The 20,075-nt window shown below is 36.9% G+C and overlaps 1 protein-coding gene across 1 annotated transcript in view; it reads right to left on the bottom strand.

Annotated features, from left to right (window-relative positions):
• Positions 1-18,657, bottom strand: part of fstl1b (follistatin-like 1b) — a 50,257-nt gene extending 31,600 nt beyond the window's left edge. The window contains exons 1-2 of the mRNA XM_077216758.1: positions 18,428-18,657; positions 18,244-18,300 (exon numbers count right to left, since the gene is read on the bottom strand). Of these exons, the coding sequence (XP_077072873.1) occupies positions 18,244-18,300; positions 18,428-18,430 (60 nt within the window). The 5' untranslated portion in view covers positions 18,431-18,657. The remainder of the gene's footprint in view (positions 1-18,243; positions 18,301-18,427) is intronic.
• Between the last annotated feature and the right edge of the window lie 1,418 nt (positions 18,658-20,075).

Raw genomic sequence — 20,075 nt, 5'->3', positions numbered from 1 at the left:
AAATTTAAAATTGTAAAAAAGCATAATAGGTCCTCTTTAAAAAATGACTCATGCATGAATAAATCATTCAGAATAAGATCTACAACATGCATTTAAATAACAGGTGAATTTTCATTTACTCACATTTGCATTGGTTTAGTTGGTTCATAGAATGCTGAAAGATTTAACGGACACATGTGAAGAAAATGAACAGGAAAAATGCTTCCATAACCAAGGCCACTGTCTTTGTCTAGTCCACTGAGATATGTTTGTCACATCTCCGTCATCTGTTCTCATTTGTTCCTGGACCTTGTGTAGGAACAGTACACTGCACCTTAAAACATGCACCTCTCTTTCATAATAGTCAAGATAACGTTACAATGCAACTGAAGATAACAGTCGGCCATTTTCTCTTACAATAAAAGCAGAATCTCACTGAAACGGTCTCACAAGGCTTCAATCTTTATTTTAATTTATTATTTCCTTTTATTCCTTCTCTATCTGTTTCTTCTCTTTCTTTATCACACCCTGTGCCTATTGAATTTCATAAATTAGACTTCCAAGAACAGAGCATTGTGCAGTGCTGACTACATGTGTATGAAGGGCAAATGCCAGACTCTCAGCAGAGAATAAAAGAAATTGCAGAATGAATAGGCTGAGAGAATGACAACAGGAGAAGGAGTATTGGTTCCAGGGTAAGAATTAATGGGCGCATGCAGAGAACAGTGATTGATAGATTGAGGGAAGACTGAACTCAGGGCTGCAGGTAGACTGACTTCAGGATGAAAATATAGATGTCAGCTTTTTATTTCTCCCCTTGATATTTTCCCCCATCATAGAGTCTGTCCTCCATGCTGAATCTCTATCCACACACACTCACATGCATAAAAAGCACATTTAAGGACTCTCTCACTGCACAAACCGATTTAAAGAGAGTGTAACTATATGGCTTTATAATGAAGACCATCATCACTGCAGAGAGAATCATTACCTCCTCGTGTCTCCACAAAAATGACTAAACATCACACTTTCCTTCACACTGTGCCCACACATGCAGTGTCAAAATCTTTTTCAATAAACATTTATATAAAAACATTATAAAATATTTTATATTAAAATAGAAAACAGTCATTTACATTTGTGATCATATTTGACACAATTACTGTCTTTATTGTACTTTTGACTTGCTGAGCTGAAGAGTCAACTTACCATTAGCAGGTTTTTAATGTTGTTCTTTTTCTGTTTTACAATGAGCCATAAGTGACATTTAAATTGCATCTAATTCTGGTATGTGTTCAGGTTTATGTGATTCTTCAACATTATTGTACTTACTTAATGACATCTGAGTAACTATAGCAAGCTGTAACATTATTCAGTTACCAATAACTAAACCATTAGGTTTTCAGTGACAGCTAAATAGACAGTTATGGTACCAAATATTGCAGTAATTTTAGCATTTCAAATGTATCTAAATCTAACATTATATTTTACAATTCAATGTACATATATACTGTAGCCTGTGGTGCTTTGCTAAATTAACAAAATTGAACAAACATGAAGGCAGCACACCATGTGTGAGTCATTTCACTCGTGAACATGTACTTGTAAGTTGAATCTTTAATGACTGAAAAAGCTGCATACTAATCATACGGCTGCAACAGCAAACAAGACTGATGTTGACAGATGAATTAACTGGAACCAGGAAATATGATGTCCAGACTGCATAAAAAATATGTGCATTTCAACAGAAGACCTGCATTAGAGAACAAAAACATCCTCGTACACATTTAGTCCACAAGCCTCCAATGGTGTGCCACTTATCTAACAGCTTTCACTGTCTTTGCTTATAAAAGCAAAGTTGTTTGAAACAACACAAAAGGTTGTCGGTTTTTCCTTTCAGCACAGCAGTAAGAGAATGGAGAACTGAATAGAAACAGAAAGACTGAGGAAGGGAGAGTGTGTTGGAGTACTGAAGGGGGAGATCAGAACAGTCCGAAAACAAAGAGCTACAGCAGATACTACTGGTAAAACATGATGGCTGTACTGGACAAGAAAGAATGAGAGTGCAGGAAGATGATTACAGTAAATACCGAGAAGAAAATTACACAGAGTACAGATTTACAGATAAACAGTTCTTTACAGGCATTGATGGATCCATGAAGAACATTTAACATCCATGGAAACTTTCCATTGCGCGAAGGTTCTTTATAGTGGAAAATAGTTCCTTAGATTATTAAAATGTTCTTCACACTAAGAAAAAAAATTGTTCTTTTAAGATCAAAGAATAAGATCTCACTAAAAGGTTTCCCAAATGAGTCTTCTAATGCCGGGTTCAGACTAGACGATATCAGCCCAATTTTGGCACAATCCATTTGGCGTTTGGTGTTGTGATGATTTGTAAGCAACAATGGGCGTCGGGGTGCAAGAATTCATCTTGTATATTCATCTTGTCATAGTGGACGACAACCAACGTCCTGCGTCCTCACAATGTCCCGACAGAAAGACTAGCATGTTTAACTTTTTTTCCGGTCCTCCATGACGGGTTCAGTCACATCTGTGACATTGACCAATAGGAGCACAGAAGCACTTCCGTACACAGCTTTCAAACATGGCGAAACGGAAGAGAGACGACTGTATTGGTGCTGCTAGGTTGAATTATGCAATGAAGAAAACGTTTGTGGAGCTATGAATCAATATTCCTGCCTTTATGATGTTTCCTCGCGGGACTACCAGAACAGAGTGAAAAAAGATCAATGCTGACGAACGATATAGCGAAAGCACTTTAACCTGGTGGGTACTGGATATCCCATTAGGCTAGTAGCCTACAACTATTTACACTCTTGTGATGTTAGTCGCTAGTTCTGCCTTCTTGATGACATCACACTCATCGTTAAAGCGATGATTGGTTGGGAAGCAACGAGTAATCTGACATGTTTCTTGTCCATTGACAACAATTTGGGAGTCAAAATCACATAATGTGACACAGTGACTATCATAACAGACAGGGGTGGTGATGGCGCAGTGGATAAGACACATGCCTTTGGTGTGAGAGACCCGGGTTTGAATCCACTGTGAGACACCAATGTGTCCCTGAGCAAGACACTTAACCCCTAGTTGCTCCAGAGGCGTGCGACCTCTGACATATATAGCAATTGTAAGTCGCTTTGGATAAAAGCGTCAGCTAAATGAATAAATGTGACAAAGATATTGTGTAGTCTGAACCCAGCATAAGACATGACTGTAAAAAACCCCTTTTGGAACTAGTTTGCTAGACGTTTAGTCATCATGAAGCAGCAATTGCATTTTATTTTGTTCTAATTCTTGCTGCTCACCCTGTGGTCTGTGTGGGTCCTAACACCCCAGTAGAGTGATGGGGACACTTAATTGTCAAAGAGCACGATCCTTCGGATGAGACGCTAAACCGAGGTCCTGACTCTCTGTGGTCACAAAATCCCAGGATGTCTTTCGAGTTGGGGTGTAATCCCGGCATCCTGGTCAAATTTGCCCAGTGGCCTCTGTCCATCATGGTCTCCTATTCATCCCCATACACTGATTGGCTTCATCACTCTGTCTCCTCTCCACCAGTAAGCTAAGTGTGGTGGGCGTTCTGGCGCAGTACGGCTGCCGTCGCATCATCCAGGTGGATGCTGCACATTGGTGGGGGTTGAGGAGATTCCCCCCTTCCATGTAAAGTGCTTTGAGTTCCGAGAAAAACGCTTTGCAAATGTAATGAATAATTATTATTATTAATAATGTGCTGGAGAGAGAATATAAAATCAGTGACACCACAACAATAAACTGTCATGGAAAAAGACTCTCTGAAATTCAAATAACGGCATTAGAGTCGCTTCATGAACGATGTGTAAGAGTTTGTAATCAGAATTTCTGTCAATCCACAAGTAAAATGACAGATTATTTGACAGAAATGAGTCAGAAAACGGAACACATCTTATGAATATCCATTAAAGGAATGTCTAGTTTACTTGCTTCAAATGAAACTCTGAATGTCTTTCAAAGATTTGATGCCAGCCACATGCAAAATTCAAGATACTGAACCAAGATAAAAAGGAAACCCAGGAAACCATTTCCAGAGTCTATTGGGTTCAACTCATTGCCGCTGTCAGTTTAGCGAAAGGGTTCATTGTTTTCTGTGTATTCTGATAAGTTGTGCTGATTAGAAAAGCTGTTTTCTCATAATAAAGTCAGCAGCTGTGTGAGCTTGATTAGACTCACAGATGGATGCAACCCAAAACCCCTGTCGAAATGGGGAGGAAACCCCAAAGGAGTCTGTTTTTGAACATTATTTCTGAGTCAATTCTGCCAGAGTGAATGTCACCAGCCAGTGAAAACCTCCATTGATCTCCCTCCAGGAGCATCTACATCTCATTAACTTAAGCATAAATGTCACCCTGCGAGGAAACAGCAACACGCTGACTTCAGCTGTTCTGAATGCTGCTGGGCGTAACTGTAAATGTGTGAAAGCAGAGGATGTACAGATGAAATCAGGGGGAAAATCATTGTAATGATCGTAAAAACGTAGAATTTACAAGAGTGTAGCGCACTGATCTAAGTATTACGAGACAGCATTTAATTTAACTACAACAGATGTTTGCTAGTCATCAAGCTATTTCATAGAAGTCAATGCAAATGTTTTATTTTTTGTTCATACAATATATGGGTCATTGAAAAATAAGAATGTCTGAGATTAGGAAAAGATCTATCTCTATCTATCTATCTATCTATCTATCTATCTATCTATCTATCTATCTATCTATCTATCTATCTATCTATCTATCTATCTATCTATCTATCTATCTATCTATCTATCTATCTATCTATCTATCTATCTATCATGAACATCATGTTTTTTGCAAGATATTTCATTTGACACCTGAAAACCTGAACTAACCTTGCCATGTCGTAAAAAAAATGTCTCAATTACTGACCTTGACACACAGTTTTAAGGGGCCACTGGGATCTTCTCTGTGATACAATTTCCTGTTTATGGATTTATTGACAACAACAAAATGGCTTCGGTTGTCAATAACCAAAATGGTTGGTAATGCCACATTGACTTCACTGTTAAAAAAAATATATACATTTTTTTAAATCTTTATATTATTTCATGCTTTTAATGAGATTTTTTTCTTCACAATTAAACATTTCAGCCCCACAAAAAAGAATTTTAATTCAGAAATGAAAAACTCATTATAAGAGAGCTGTATTCAAGTCATAGTCGGTATGAATGAGTTTGTTTTTTAATGTATTTTTCAATGACTTAATCAAAAACAGTGGCATGCTATTGACCCTATGTATTTGACAACCCCAAGAGTCAAAAAATATAATTAAAATTTCTAGCTGAAGGCTAATTTTGTAAACATCATTAACTTTGTCCCCAGGACGCTAGATGACATATATTTGCATAAAGCACATTTATCTTACAATGCAAACAACCTGAGAGGATCATACATCAGCTCCTGAATTAGACATGCACACACTGAAAAAATCCTTTTACAGGCACAAAATGCTTGTTTTAGAGGCTTGCATGGTGAATAGATCTTATCGACCACACAAACTGCAGTGGGAATGTGCCTCCACAATGACTAATCCCACTCATGATTGCTAATGTATCATTATACTCAATCAGGAGATCATGTTTTAAACCAATTGTGCCTGCAAGTCCACATAATAACATTCTTTACCTTTGCTCGATATGGTAGATAAATGGTTGCACATGGTAGGCTGGGAATTTGACCAGAGATTTTTCCTCATAAGAATGCAAGTATAGCAATCTTTCTCTAGACAAAGCCAAGCTTTGACTTTCTGACCTGCCCCCACAAAGACACACTAAACCCAAGCATTTATTCCTGGTGCTGCTCACACATAGAGAGGAGCATGCTGGGAGACCACAGACTGGAAATGAGGATGAGAGGATGCGCGGAAAAAGATAGCAATAGTGCTTAAGAGCATGAGAGAGTACAAACCACATCAAGGCCTCCGTCTAGCATCACTGTAAGCTGATTGCGTTAGATGAAAGGCATGTCAAACAGCATGTATATAACTTTGGCAATCCACCATAGCCACGAATGAGCAAGAATGCAAGGAACTCAAATGCATAGCTGTGCACTACACTATCACATGGTCATGATAATAAGAAAGAGAGTTAAAAAGTATTTTTGATATCACAAAAATTATATATCTAATTATATTTTATTATGTCTGCTTTTACTTGGAATTACAAGATCTAACACAGGGTTACGAAATAAGATTTTTCACGAAAAAGTGGTCCCACATTAAGGGAATGCTGAATTACTGGGATGAATACATGAACGATTTATTTTTTCAAATAAATATATAATCACAAATGTGTTGTTTATACAGTATATTGTTAAGAAATTATAATAAAGACATGTATCTAGATGTTCTATAAACTAGCCTAAAAAGGCTTAATATTTGAATGCAGTGAAATGATTATTTTTAATATCTTATTTATCTCATTTTTATAATTTAGAATTCCTCGTTGCAAGCTAAACAGGTTAAAAATTTCATTTGTGCAGGTATGTATTAGCTTTATGAATCTGGATCAGTTTTTTGGCCACAATATATATATTTATTTTGTCTGCATGTCATGTTCAGGGCTCCACATCTAAATGTTGCATTATCAAGTAATAATAATAAAATAATAATAATAAAAAAATACATGTTTTCAAGCATCCCAAAATTCATGATGATGGAATGAGTCATAATTTATTATGACATGTTTAATGCATATTGGAGTAGTTACAGAATAATGCAAGACAAATTAAGGTCAGTTTTATTTTTCCCTTTTAAATGGAAATTGAAATGCTAAAAAAATCAGTTTCGTTTGCCCTAAAACCTTGAGCATTCTGGGTGTTTATTTAAAGTTTGATGTTTAAAAGATGATGTCAGAGCTAATGAGCACACGTTCTCTCTAAAGTATGCAATTGAATGATGTCCTTTCTTAAGCTCTCTTCTTAGGCTCTCTTCTCTTTCTCTTCCCTCATTAATTTGTCTTTTATTTTTCTCTCCACTTTTATTTTCTATCGACATTCTTGCCAAACTCAGTTTGAATTTCCCACAGACAACAGCATTAGTTATTTCCAGACAATAGAAATGCTTTCTTAAGTGAGAGCAGTGAGGACACAGAGGAATTCCTCTCTGTTAAATTCTCTCATGGGTCTCTCAATGGAGTCTGTCCTGTTTCAAACATCTCAGTTATATGGGTCAGAGAAGCTGTCACAAATATGCAGATGAAACTTCCGGTGCACTACAACAGCTCTCAAACACACTGCATTCTGTTATGAATTTTAGCTATTATATTATTATAACTATAAAAAACATCTGACTGTCAGACCGTCTGACATCAAAACTAGCTCATGAAGTTTATGGTCTCCCAATATATCCATCAGAGAAAAAGGGAATGCCGTCCCATCTGTGCATTCTTGCTCATTTTTCTCCTTTATTGGAATGGAATGCCAGTGATGTCAGTCTATTCTAATGCATCGCATTCCAGGTTCTATGGAGCTCTCAGTTGAAGGCGGCGCTGCATGAGGCCTCAGGAGTGTGCTCTCAATGACACACAAACAAAGGAACAGAGTGTGTGAAAGTGAGAGAGCTCTTAAAAGTTCCAAAGAGCCACACAGATTCATCTGTAGCAGTTGGACAGAGACTATGAACTGCAAATGTTTTTTATGTGAGGGGGTGTACACAGGACTCAATAAAGATGACAGCGTTCTTTTTCCCATTTCAATTCATACTTTGCACATGACATCACAAGTACTGGTTGGCGGGCAAGAACGTTGTTCTCTAGCAACGGAACCCAGTAAACTAATCAAGGATCTTGCCAGGACGTCGCCAGTTTTAATGTACAAAAGTTGGTGTTTTGAGGTGTAAATGACATGCCAGATAGTTGTTGTGCGATTGGATGCACTATAATTCAGCATAATCGGGTTAAGAACATGCATGTAAATGCGCTCATTCCCTGAAAGTGAAAGTAGAAACGGACTGAGCTTTCAGCATCTCAGCAGCAAAAAATAAATGTAAAAAAGACGCTGGTCGGGAAAGAGTTAAATGTTATCTGGAAGATTTTTACGTTTAGTTAAATTAACAGTGTAAACTATCTTAGATTAACAGCTCTATGGAATAAAAGAATCACAATTGATCTCATAATTTCTGACCAGACTTTAAAACGAATGAAGAATGAAATGGCAATGGTTAAATATTAAACACAGGACCTTCTTGGTTATCTAAGATTTTATTATCTGCAAGACAAACTATAGAGCCTGTTAAGCACCCCAGGCTGAATTATTTACAAAAATGTAATATATATACATATATTTGAGTAGGTCAATAAGTGATACCTTAGAAGTACTGCAATAATATATGAGTCCTCACAAATGTCTATTTCCAGACAATAGAACAGTAAATGTCTATAACTAAATTAATTTAAAAAAAAATCTTATCGCTGAAGTGACACCATTTTAATGTCCATTCAGCAGTTTCCAAATCTGGTCTTGGCAATAGGATGGTGGATGGATGCCAGCACACTGCGAGCAGCATGGGACAGTTTTTTCCCAATTTATTTCCTACATTTCAGCCGCTATAATTACATTCTCTTTCTTTTTGCCTCTTCCACTTCCTTTCAAGTGGTACCATCTCTCGCTGTACCTCAGTGAATCGATCCATTTTATTCCTCTCTGGTCTCTATAGCCTTTTGTCTCATTTTGGCTGTCACTCAGGATTACAGGCAGCCTTCTGCTTTTTGCTAGATCCCGCCAACTTCTCTCTTTCACCCAAGTTACTTTTCTCAATCTATCTCCCGCCTACCATCTGAATCTAGGCTCTGTTCCAGCCGTCCTGGCTTGTCTGCTGCGATTCTCTCTAAAGGGTCATGGACTAGGAGAGCTGGGTTAATGGCTAACATGTGTTTAGAGAAGGAAGTGTGCTTGTTTTCAGTCCCACATTCTTCACAATGGCCTTGTTCTTTATGCAAGGCACCACAATATGGTGAAGGACCTGTCTGTGGGTAGATGGATGTTGTATTCTCAATCAGAAATGGATACACACTGTTGTGTTTTCTCAGCTAGCTTTAACACCTCTTTAGCTGTGTATTATGGTAAAGTAGGCAAAGGCGTTGTATTGTCCAATGAGGCCCTGAAACACCAAACTCTTGTCCCTCACTAGACGTCTAATGCAAGTCTACAGTATTCTATATTGTCATTGATTGCACATAGTTAACCTACTTTTGTTGCACATACTGTATTTACTGTATAACTCTCTGTATAGTTTAGCATGTTAATGGATATGGCAAAGTTAATGTGTTTGGTCTTGGCAGAATAGATCTGCTTATATAAGAAGGCCATATAATGAATACATTTATGCACAGAATTCACAGTGTATAGTATGTGTACAGTTTAACAGCAAAGAGCTTTTTTACATTTGAGACAAGTCAAGATGCGATACCAAACAGGCCCACATGTTTGCACATCAATACAACAGACTCATGTGCTTATTGTACGACAGCTGTACGTCAATGAAATTGTCTTTAACTTGAATACCATCCTCATCCATCATTTCACATAGCGACATTTCACATCAGAAACAATTTTTTAAAGCTAAACAATGAAATAATTCATTAAAAATGCAACGCGAGTCTCTATTCTCTTTGCCCTCTCTGATGTAATCAGCCTGATGTTCTTTACATTAGCGCTGTTTGAATGAATTCGCTTACTGGATCACTGAACTGAAAAAATCATTATGTTGTGATTAGGTTCAGCTGTGTGTCATTAGCTTGTTAAGCTCCGTCTATATAAGCCCTGTGTTTTCACTTTTTCTTTGCAAAGTCTTGTAAGTGTCACACACTGCATTTCTGAGCACTCTCTCTAGTTGTCAAAAACCTGAGTCATGGTTTTTGATCTGTTTGGTTTTGTGTTTTTCTGCTCTGTCGTCTTTTTGGATTATCTGCCATGTGTTTTGACCTATTGCCTTATTTATGGATTACGATTCTGGATTGCCCAAATAAAAGGTGCATTTGGATCCTCAACCAATGTATAACTAGAGTTAGGGGTGTGTTGGTTTCAGAATCGGTGATGACGGTTATGACGTGAGTCAAATGTGACGGTTCGTAACATAACCGTCGTCGTCCGGGGGAGGAATGCGTTGTGACGTTCGTCTGTTATAGGACCACTTAGTTTGAATAAACGAGCACACACTGATTACCTACTTCCTCTACGTTTATTTAAAATTAACAGCAAGACAACTAGAAATGAATGTGCTTTCCATTAAATGAATCGCACACAGTAAACAAATCCTTAACAAAAAAACCCCCAAAAAAACGTTGCAATGAACGTGCTTTGTTTTAATTAAATCACACACAGTAAACCAAAACCTTAACAAAAAAAAAAACCGTTGCAATGAACTTTGCAATTTAGACGCGCAAACTGGGTGCCGGTGCGGTGAGACGTACAAGCTCGGGTAGATTCATCTTGAAGTCGTTCAACCTCGGATGCGGCGCCACGCGCGCTGTTACAAAAAAAGCCGTGCACACAGCCAATCGAAATGGGGTCTTGCCGGTCCTGCGCACCCAACACGTAATTTTTGCTGCGCGCATCTTCGCGCTTGTGCGGACGCGTCGGGTATAAACAAGGCTTTACTCCGTGTAAGCGCGCGCTGATCGGTAAAGGGGCACAGACCTCTCCTTAAATATTACAATTTAAACATTCTCTATGATAAAAAATATTTGTAAAAAATAATTTAATAACACGGTTTTGGCGGTTATAGAGTTCTAATGACGGTGTTCAACTATAACCGTCGGTCTCCCGGTTATATAGTAACCGTCACACCCCTAACTAGAGTATATCCAGAGTTTTTAAACATTTCGAATATTAAAGGGACACTCCAGTATTTGGGTACTGAACATGCCGATGGGTTGAGTTCACGCAGCAGTTTGACTCTTTTATTTCAAATACCATTTTTAAAAATCTGTTGCGGTGCAACAAGAGTTGTTTGCAATTCAAATCAACAATGGAGTATAAAAAATACGACCAATGGGGCTTTATTGAGCTTAAATTCAGAGGATTAAATCCAACGGGAACTGGAAAGTAGCTCGCTGTCCTATGTCACCGGATTAATTTGCCTAATCTTCATGGTACTTTAGACCGAGATAGACACACAGAAAGCAACAGGTCTGGGGGAAAAAAGTTCCTGGGAAAAAAACAGGGACAAATTGTTCTGGGTAATTTCAGTGGAGGAGCGGCTTATGACACCTCCAAAGTTAAATCTTAAAAAGTGAACATGATGTTAATCCATATTTCTTTTGAAGAGAAATGGTAGGTGTGTGTGAGGAAAATACTAATTTAGTAGCCTATTTAATATATTCACTAATGGACAACTATGAACTGTCATTGTCTGTCCAGCTTTCATAAGTGCACGCTCAACATCAACGTAAACATTGTTTACAATGTAAGCATGTAGTGCAACCCGTGTGCATGAAGTCGCAGTCCACTGTGCTTCTGCGACACTTCTTGTGTGAGGTTCACAATGTGCTCACATCACGTTTCAAAACATGCTGACATTTATGTTAAGCATCTTTGGTTGTAGTCACATATAGTCAAGGGGGGAAAAAAAACTTTAAAAAACATGAGATCCTTGCCTTTTGCTGCACTCCATCTACAGTATCTAGCTGTTGTTGAACAACAGAAGACCCTTAAGAAACGTGTCGAGGTCTGCTGGACGCTAATTACACAGGGCTTTCTTGAGACTGTCGTTTACACATCCCATATTGAAAACCTGTAATTTTGCGTACAAAAAGTACTTAAAAAAGTTTTTTTTGTGTGTGGATAACCCAGAAAATACAGTGGGCTAAATGTTTCTTTATTACGTCTTCCTTTGGTCTACTCTCTTTGTCCCTGTATCACCTCGTGTACCAGTATCAGAACAAGCAGAACTAAATTTCTTGATCCCTTTTGTAATTTCCCTCATCACCTCATCCTTCCCACTGTCTGTTCCTCCCTCTCATTACAAGGCTCTTTCAAGCTCTGATGGCTATACAAAACAAGGCCATAAAACACCAGCACAAAGCCAGTGACAAGACACTGCACATTCATAGAGAGGCATGGGGGAGGGAAATGACGAAGGGAAACGAGTGAGAGAAAACAGATGGTAAACAATGCAAATCTGATGAAGGGGATACAAGACACTGATGAAGGAGATACGAGAGAAAAGAAAGAAAAAGAGTGGTATCAAGATAACAGTCAAAGCTTATCAAACATGAGATAACAGTGACGGAGATAGAGAAAAGCTAAATAAAAACAGAAAAGAGTGGATATGTATGAAATGGGTTTTTTATGTTCATATGCAGCAGATGATTTTCAGTAAGAGTATGAAATATAATACAGCTCAAAAGCAACACTGAGCAACACAACAAAGTTTGCATCAGCCTTGTTCTACACACAAAAGACTTTAGTGTCTGTATACTAAAGTTCACTTTAACATTCGGCTGTTTTTGTCAGTCAAAAACAATCTTGTGAACAGCATTTTTTTTTGGTGCATTTTCTATGATATTGAGGAATAATCTCCGAATTGAATATAAGATCAAATGTGTTAAATTGAACTATTTATACTATACTTTTATCATACTATAACAATCGGTTATCCAATTCTGTGGAAATATGTCAAGATTTGAATCAATCATTGCGTTCAGATTCTGTGAGGGCCAGCTAAAATGGAACAAGATGTTCTGAATTCACAATTTCCTGTAGTGTTAAGAAAGCACACAACTTATATTTAATATTAATATTTCAGACATTTCAATAAACATATCAAATAAATAATTCAAAGACAGATCATGCCTTAAGCATCTGATGAGATTAGAGATTAGATTATAAAAAGGTGAACATTTTAGACATTTAAGCTCTCAATTTACATTAATGCATTTAGCAGACACTTTTTTATTTAAGTGACTTACAAAAGAGGAACTAATTTTTCAAAGAGCCAGTGTAATATACAATTCCAGGTTTATTAGACAACTGGATTAGGGAGCAGACTAGAAAAGATGAGAAATGCAGAATAGAATTTTTAGCTCTCTTGCCTGTGTCCTGTGAGTGTGTTTCTATCCCCTTAATAAATGACTGACCAGCAGTTTGTGGACACTAGACTCCCACCCTGAGGGAGAAAGAATTCCTTCTACCAAATCCTCATGGCAAGAGATTATCGAACGCATTAGTGAACCTTATAAATACTGACTGTGCTGACAGGAAAAATGTTGTGTATCATTATAGGTATGAAGACATCGAGTCCAAATCCAATGTTTGAGTAACATCCTGTCTACTAAAGGCTGGAATACATTAAACAACTAGGCACTAGGCATCATACACTTGCACGACATACACGACTGGACCTTGTGCACTATAGCACTGACGATCACACACTTTAAGTTCATGCAAATGCAACAGGACTGAACCTTGTGCACTATAGCACTGAGGATCACACACTTTAAGTTCATGCAAATGCAACACGACTGGACCTTGTGTACTATAGCACTGAGCATCACACACTTTAAGTTCATGCAAATGCAACACGACTGAACCTTGTGCACTCACACAGAAACATGTGCCTCGGTGCAAGGAGACGAACGACAAATAAAAACAAAAATCAGCTCAAAATATCAATGGGACCCATTTACACCTGGTTACTTCATGTTTTTACTCTGATCGGAATGTGCGGGAATTGAAGATCGTATTTATATTATTTTTTTACGGAGATACATACATTTTACATCCCCTTGCATGGAATCTGCAGGTAAAAAAATCAGCCTGTGCCCATCATGCACTGTGATTTTCTATGAACACTGTCAACTCATATCTGCTTTGACTTTCAGCAACTGGCATAGACTTGTCCAGATTGTAAATGGGGGCAAAAATCTGGGAAGTTGTGTAGTGTATTCCAGCTTTTAGATGCCTACATCGGGTTGATGACAGCAGATGTGACCTTTATGTGCATTTTGGCGGTTGGTGGAAAGAATGAAAGAATAAAAATGGTAACTAATTAATACACTGTAAGTCTGTTTTAATCTGATTCCATTTATACTGAGAAGTAAGTATTGTTGTGATTAAAAAATGTTCGGTATTTGCCTACATGAGTCAGAATTTAACTGGCTAGCTTGAGCAGTTAGCCCTGCCGTTAGATGCAAAAATCCTGTTTCACCATTGATGGCCATTCTTAAAGGTAGCTGTGTATTCTGACAAAATATATATTTTACATATACATTTCGGCAATAACATTTACATAGATTTCAATGGTTGCAAGCTTCATTGAGATGAATGGGAAAGCTAACGGACAATTCTCATCGGGACTTTCTAACCACCCTGGTTATTTCCTAAGCTCACATGAATGTGTCCCAGATCATTAGACATGACGATATGGTACCTTGGAAGCCTGTCTGAAACCAGTTTCCATATGAGGGGGTTTCATACAAAAACAGTAAGTCATTGACTGACTGGGCAGCGAGGCAGCTGGCTTTTCTGGCACAGCCACTAGCATGCGTTAGGAACAAAATTATAGCAATGGTGCATATAAATTTGAATAACAAAGGCATTGCATTGGGAAAGATCAAAACAATAATTTCCATTTATAGTTGAAATCACAGAGGATGATTACTCTCAGTAAAGATCACTTTAGCTCCAGCAGACAGGGCACTGTGACCCTGACAGTGTCCTCTTTCACTACACCTCTCTTTTCCCCTACCTCACTCTCTCTTTCTCCCTCATTTTTTTCTCCCTTGGTAACTTCTATTTTTATCAGGGCTTAAAGCGCAGTCGATTCACCTGCTGTAAGGCAGCAGAGAAACGCACGTAGAAAGCAACTCAAAACTCTTAGAGCTCAGTTTTTGATTATAGGAAGGGATTTAGGTGACTGCATTATCCTGTCCCTGCTATTACATTTAGCCGTGTAAAGAAAACAGTGCCTTGAGAAGAGCTGAAATTCATTCTTCTCCACAGTTTGTGATAATGTGTTTGTGCATGTGTGTGATAAGGTTTCATGTTCTGAACAGTGTTTCCATTTTGTACAATCAAAGTCAATGGAAACCAAAACTGCTTTGTTAGCAACATTCTTCATAATAACTTATTTTGTTTTCCACTGAAGAATCAAATTCATGCAGACTTGAAATGGTATGAGTGTGAGTAAATGATGGCAGAATTTTAATTTTGTGGGTGAATTATCCCTTTATTAATTAAAATGTCCTTGCTGACTACCAATTATAAAACCTCCAATAGAGTGCAACTGTAGTGATGTGAACATAAAAACCTATTCATATTTCTCCATATAGACAAATGTTTGGTAATAATGTGCAAACCTTTCAATTAGGACCTGCCACAAAAGGTTGTTATGCAGTGATATAAACTTCTGTGGATGCCACAAGTTTAAGTTATTTGATGAAAAAAAAAAAATTCTGGTGAACAACTACACTACCCATAATCCTGGACAGAAATTCACCAATCACCAATCAGAGAAGCTGGTGCTGCCATCCAATACTTTACAAATTAACTCTGAACTCATGAATGACATCATTCTACACTCTCAAACTATTTTTGTATTTGCTTAAAATCAATTAAAATAAAAAAAAGGTTTTTGTTTCAATTACATCATTCACAATATTTTATGGGATAAGTAATTCATTCTGAATATTAAATAATTTATCCACACAGTCTTTCATTTTTATTCAAATTTGTATATACTTTTTTTCTTCTTCTTAAATGTTTGATTTATATTGGAGCTATTTTTTCTCTTTATAAATCCATGTGGAGTTATTGGAATTAATAGGGAAGATTCAAGATCAATGAAAAAAATGTCTGAATTGTGATCAGTCTATATGAAAACACATAATCACAAACAATGAAGAAGATACACTTTCTTTGTCTTGGACTCCAATACTGTAACACACACACACACACACACACACACACACACACACACACACACACACACACACACACACACACACACACACACACACACACACACACACACACACACACACACACACACTCAACCAACTACAAAATCCTCCCAGCACAAACTGTATTTGTAGGAGTAGGAAATTCAGTGTGTTTTAATTTGGGGTGACATCATTTAAGAGCTTGTCTATGTAAGCAGCACATCATGCCTTTTGGGAACACAAGCTCCGACAGATCCAAAGCCCCCACTGAGTGAGATACAAGAAAGACACAAACCACAGCATGAGCTGTGTGAATAGCGGAGGGAAGAATCATGCGGGTTGCATGACACCCATTATGAGCTGCTGTTCTTTTAGCTTAAGTGTTTTCTTATCAAGCCCGTCAGCATGAAATAACTTTCACATCATTCTGGCATACAATAGCATGCCCTAACTACAAATGTGATCTCAATTCAAATTAAAAAATAATGCTTGGGAACATGTGATCTCATGCAATACATTTTTAAAACTAAAGCCACTTTGTTTGTATATATATATGTGCTTGTTTGAGAAATGGCAGATGTATTACACAGGAAGTACATTCTTAATGCATGTGTCATTGACACAGGGGACAACTTTCACCAAAATGTGTGTTGTTTATTTCAATACACAAGAAGTAAAATAAAAATGAAGGCATTCTCTTGGATTTCACGAAAGATAAATAGTTAGGTAATTTTCACAGTGTTAATTAAAATATAGTGCAAGTCAAGAATGTTTGCATTTGCATGTGTTGAGTTCCTCTTGTTGTGTGTCTTACATGCGGCTCACCTGGCAGGTTGTTATTGCACTACAGAGCCTAAGAACACAATTAACAGCACAACACTAACAAAGACAACATATGGCCCCCATCAACAGCTGCATCTGAGCACTGAAATCAGTGTAAACTCACTGACCAAACACCCACTAACATGTTATTATCTGATTGGTTTTAACAGCTGTCTGTTTACAGCTCAATTCCCAAAGTAAAGACCACCAACCTCTCTCACCACACACAGAGTTCATTAACCACACAAACACAAACCAGGTGATGTAAATGTGTGTTTTGAGACAGATTCATCTTGTCATCTCAGCTGGTCCAACATTCTTTATAAACAACTCCTTAATATATGCAATTTACATATTATTTATTTAGTCACTGAATGGTAAACGTTTTAAATAGCATGTGCATGCAGCTAAATCTGGTCAAATGTAATGTATTTTTAGGTTAAATTTGATTCATATATTTAACAAAGAAATCATAATGAAAAGAAATAAATAAAAGCAGTGAGACATGGTGAAAGGAACTGGTTGTTATGGGTCAATTTTGATCCATAAAGAATACAAATAAAACAAAGTTTTTGTTTTTGCATGTATGCTGTTTGTTTACCAACTGCTGCCACTTCACATCAAAACTATATATAGGTAATAAACATTTCTTAGTAGTCAGTGCTGGGTAGAGTATCTGATTAAATGTCATCTGGATTACGTATTTAGATTTACAAAAATTAAGCACTTGTAATTAATTTATATTACATTACATTTTAAAATACTCGTAATCAGACAACCATTACTTTTTTTATTGATTACATGTTATTCTCACAAGGGCAGTAAATTATTCATAATTCATTGGTAATTGGTAATTCATTGCTAAATCAATGATAACATTAAATAATGGATTATATTTTCTTTCACTTTCCATTTTATATCAAAATGGTGGCTACAAGATTATCCTATTCAGATAAATTTGTCAAACGTAATCTAAAAGTAATCAAAAAGTAATCTGATTACCTTAACTGTAATGGTTTACCCTAACTAAAAAAAAAAGTCATAATTTTGAATCAGTAACAGATTTTGTAAGTAATATTCCCAGCACTGGTGGTAGCAGTAATATTATTAGTCAAATGCACAACTGGTGATGTCAACATGACGCCGCCCATGAGGTTGCGACCCGCTCCATGCAGAAGAAAAATAAAAAAAAATTGCTTGGAGTGTAAGTAAACTTTATTAAACATGTTGTCTATTAAGTGTAAAACTTTTTCAATTAGCAAACAAATTACCGAGTTCAGCTTGAACACAATAATAGCCTAATAATTAGCCTACAGCTTTGTTTTGTTCTAAGTTAATGGTAGTTGACCGGACTTGTAGTTTTTTTTCGATAGTTCATTTGGCGCAAATTGGATTTCAGAGACATAGTAATCCGGTTTCCCCATAAACATTTTATTTTATATTTTTTCAAAAGACGAGCTAATGAATGCGGGATTCATATAACTTACCTCGGCATGACAGCACACCACAGCCAGGAGGAAAAGCACGGGTAAACATCGAAACATCTGTAACGGGCGGAGAGAAGAGAGAAAAGGGAGGAAATACATTACAAACAGAGAAAGCGTTCAAAGGGATACAACACAAGTTGTTTAAACGGTGTAAAAGGTTGTAAATAGTGTTCAGGTTTCTCACCATTTTGTAAGAAAAGCCGGTTTTTGTGTTGTAGTGGGGAAAGCGCGGCGTCTGGTCCGCTGTAGATGTGGATCTGAGGATGTGATCTCAGAAATTCGAGCAGAGCTCAGGAATCTGTTTCTTCCCCCTCCGCGACGTGACGTGGCCCGTGGAAAGCCGTGGAGCAGATCCAGATAAAGAGCACACACTCAAATGCACACACTCCTCGGCGAGTGACCGACTCAAACTGCAAGAGCTTTGCGTCGAAGAGTACCATTTTAGATGAGTCCATATTATAATAATTGGAATTGCAAGGAAACGGCTATCGAAGAAGCAAAGCAATGGAATAGCCTACTCTTTTAGGTCAAATGATAGTTAGAAATGTTGGAGAAATAAATAGTCCAGAAAGACAAACAAATAAATAAAAACAATTACAATTAAAAATGAGTAGAATATGAAAATAAATGGAACAAAGAAAAAGCAATCGCAAATCATTATGTAGATAGTAAAAAAAGACCAATTCAATATGCAAATAGGCCATTCCATCGCTGTCGGTTTCATTTTGAATGCTGAACATTAGGCTAATTTACGGCTGAGATTTTAATTTCCTATGTTATGTTCCCCAGCGGCCTAAAAAAACTAAAACATATTTTTATTAGGCTATTATTATTAAATTAAGGTCCCATTTTGTTTGTCAATAATATTTGCTACTTTCAAATGCCTTTAGGTGTAGGTTTTATTCTTTAAAATATAAAAAATCGTTATTAAACCATTATTAATCATTAAGTTATGATCTAAACAATGCAAGAAAATCATATACCATTTCAATAATAGTGTGAGAATTATTTATATATTTTTTCTATATGTCTCACAGTTGTTGCAACACTTCCACCACTGTTACCACTTGTTACCACAAGTTTTATTAAAAGTTGAAGTAGGCCTACATGTTAAAAAAAGGAACAGTGAAAGTTTGAAGATAAAATATATGAAATGTGATGTGTTTGAAAACAAAGAAAAAGAAGGTAGATTTCAGCTCTCAGCAGAATATTTGTATTAAAGTTAAGGCAGTCGTCCATAATGAAGAGACTCTCATCCAGTGTTTTGGTCACCTAATTCAAATCTTAAAGATCTTCATTAACACATCTATATGGACTGTTTTGTTCAATTAATTTAATAACAATGCTTAACAAAGCTGAAACCATGAAGGACTCTACCAGCATTTCAAGATAACGTTTTAATTTCTACTGTGATGGCAAGGAGCCACTGCATGCCATCCTACAGATAAAGCATTGCCACTCTGTCAATTTGGTATCCAAATCTGAACCTATGAAATGTATTAGCAGTGATTCTTGGACAGTCTTTCAGCAGCTGTGCGTCATGATGAGATGAGCTTTTTCAGTATAGCCTACTCATTGGTCCTTAATTAAGAAATCTAATCTTGACCGGACAGGAGTGCCTGTGATTGTGGTGTCATTCAATATGCAGATATTATATACATCAGATATGCCCATTTCTTTAAGATAGGCTCCCTCCATATCTGTTTTTAAATCTAAGTTAAAAACATATTTGTTTGATAAGGACAACAATCTATGTTGAAGCACTCTTGCATCATATTTTATTATTATTTTATTATTGGTTTTTATCTAATGGTGCTATAAAAAAATGCCAT

Source organism: Siphateles boraxobius, unplaced genomic scaffold, assembly GCF_051911475.1.
Source record: "Siphateles boraxobius isolate OS27281-9 unplaced genomic scaffold, OSU_SipBor_1 7, whole genome shotgun sequence".
Taxonomy (NCBI): Eukaryota; Metazoa; Chordata; class Actinopteri; order Cypriniformes; family Leuciscidae; genus Siphateles; species Siphateles boraxobius.
Note: the sequence above shows the minus strand (reverse complement) of the source record. Positions and strands in the feature narration are given on the sequence as shown.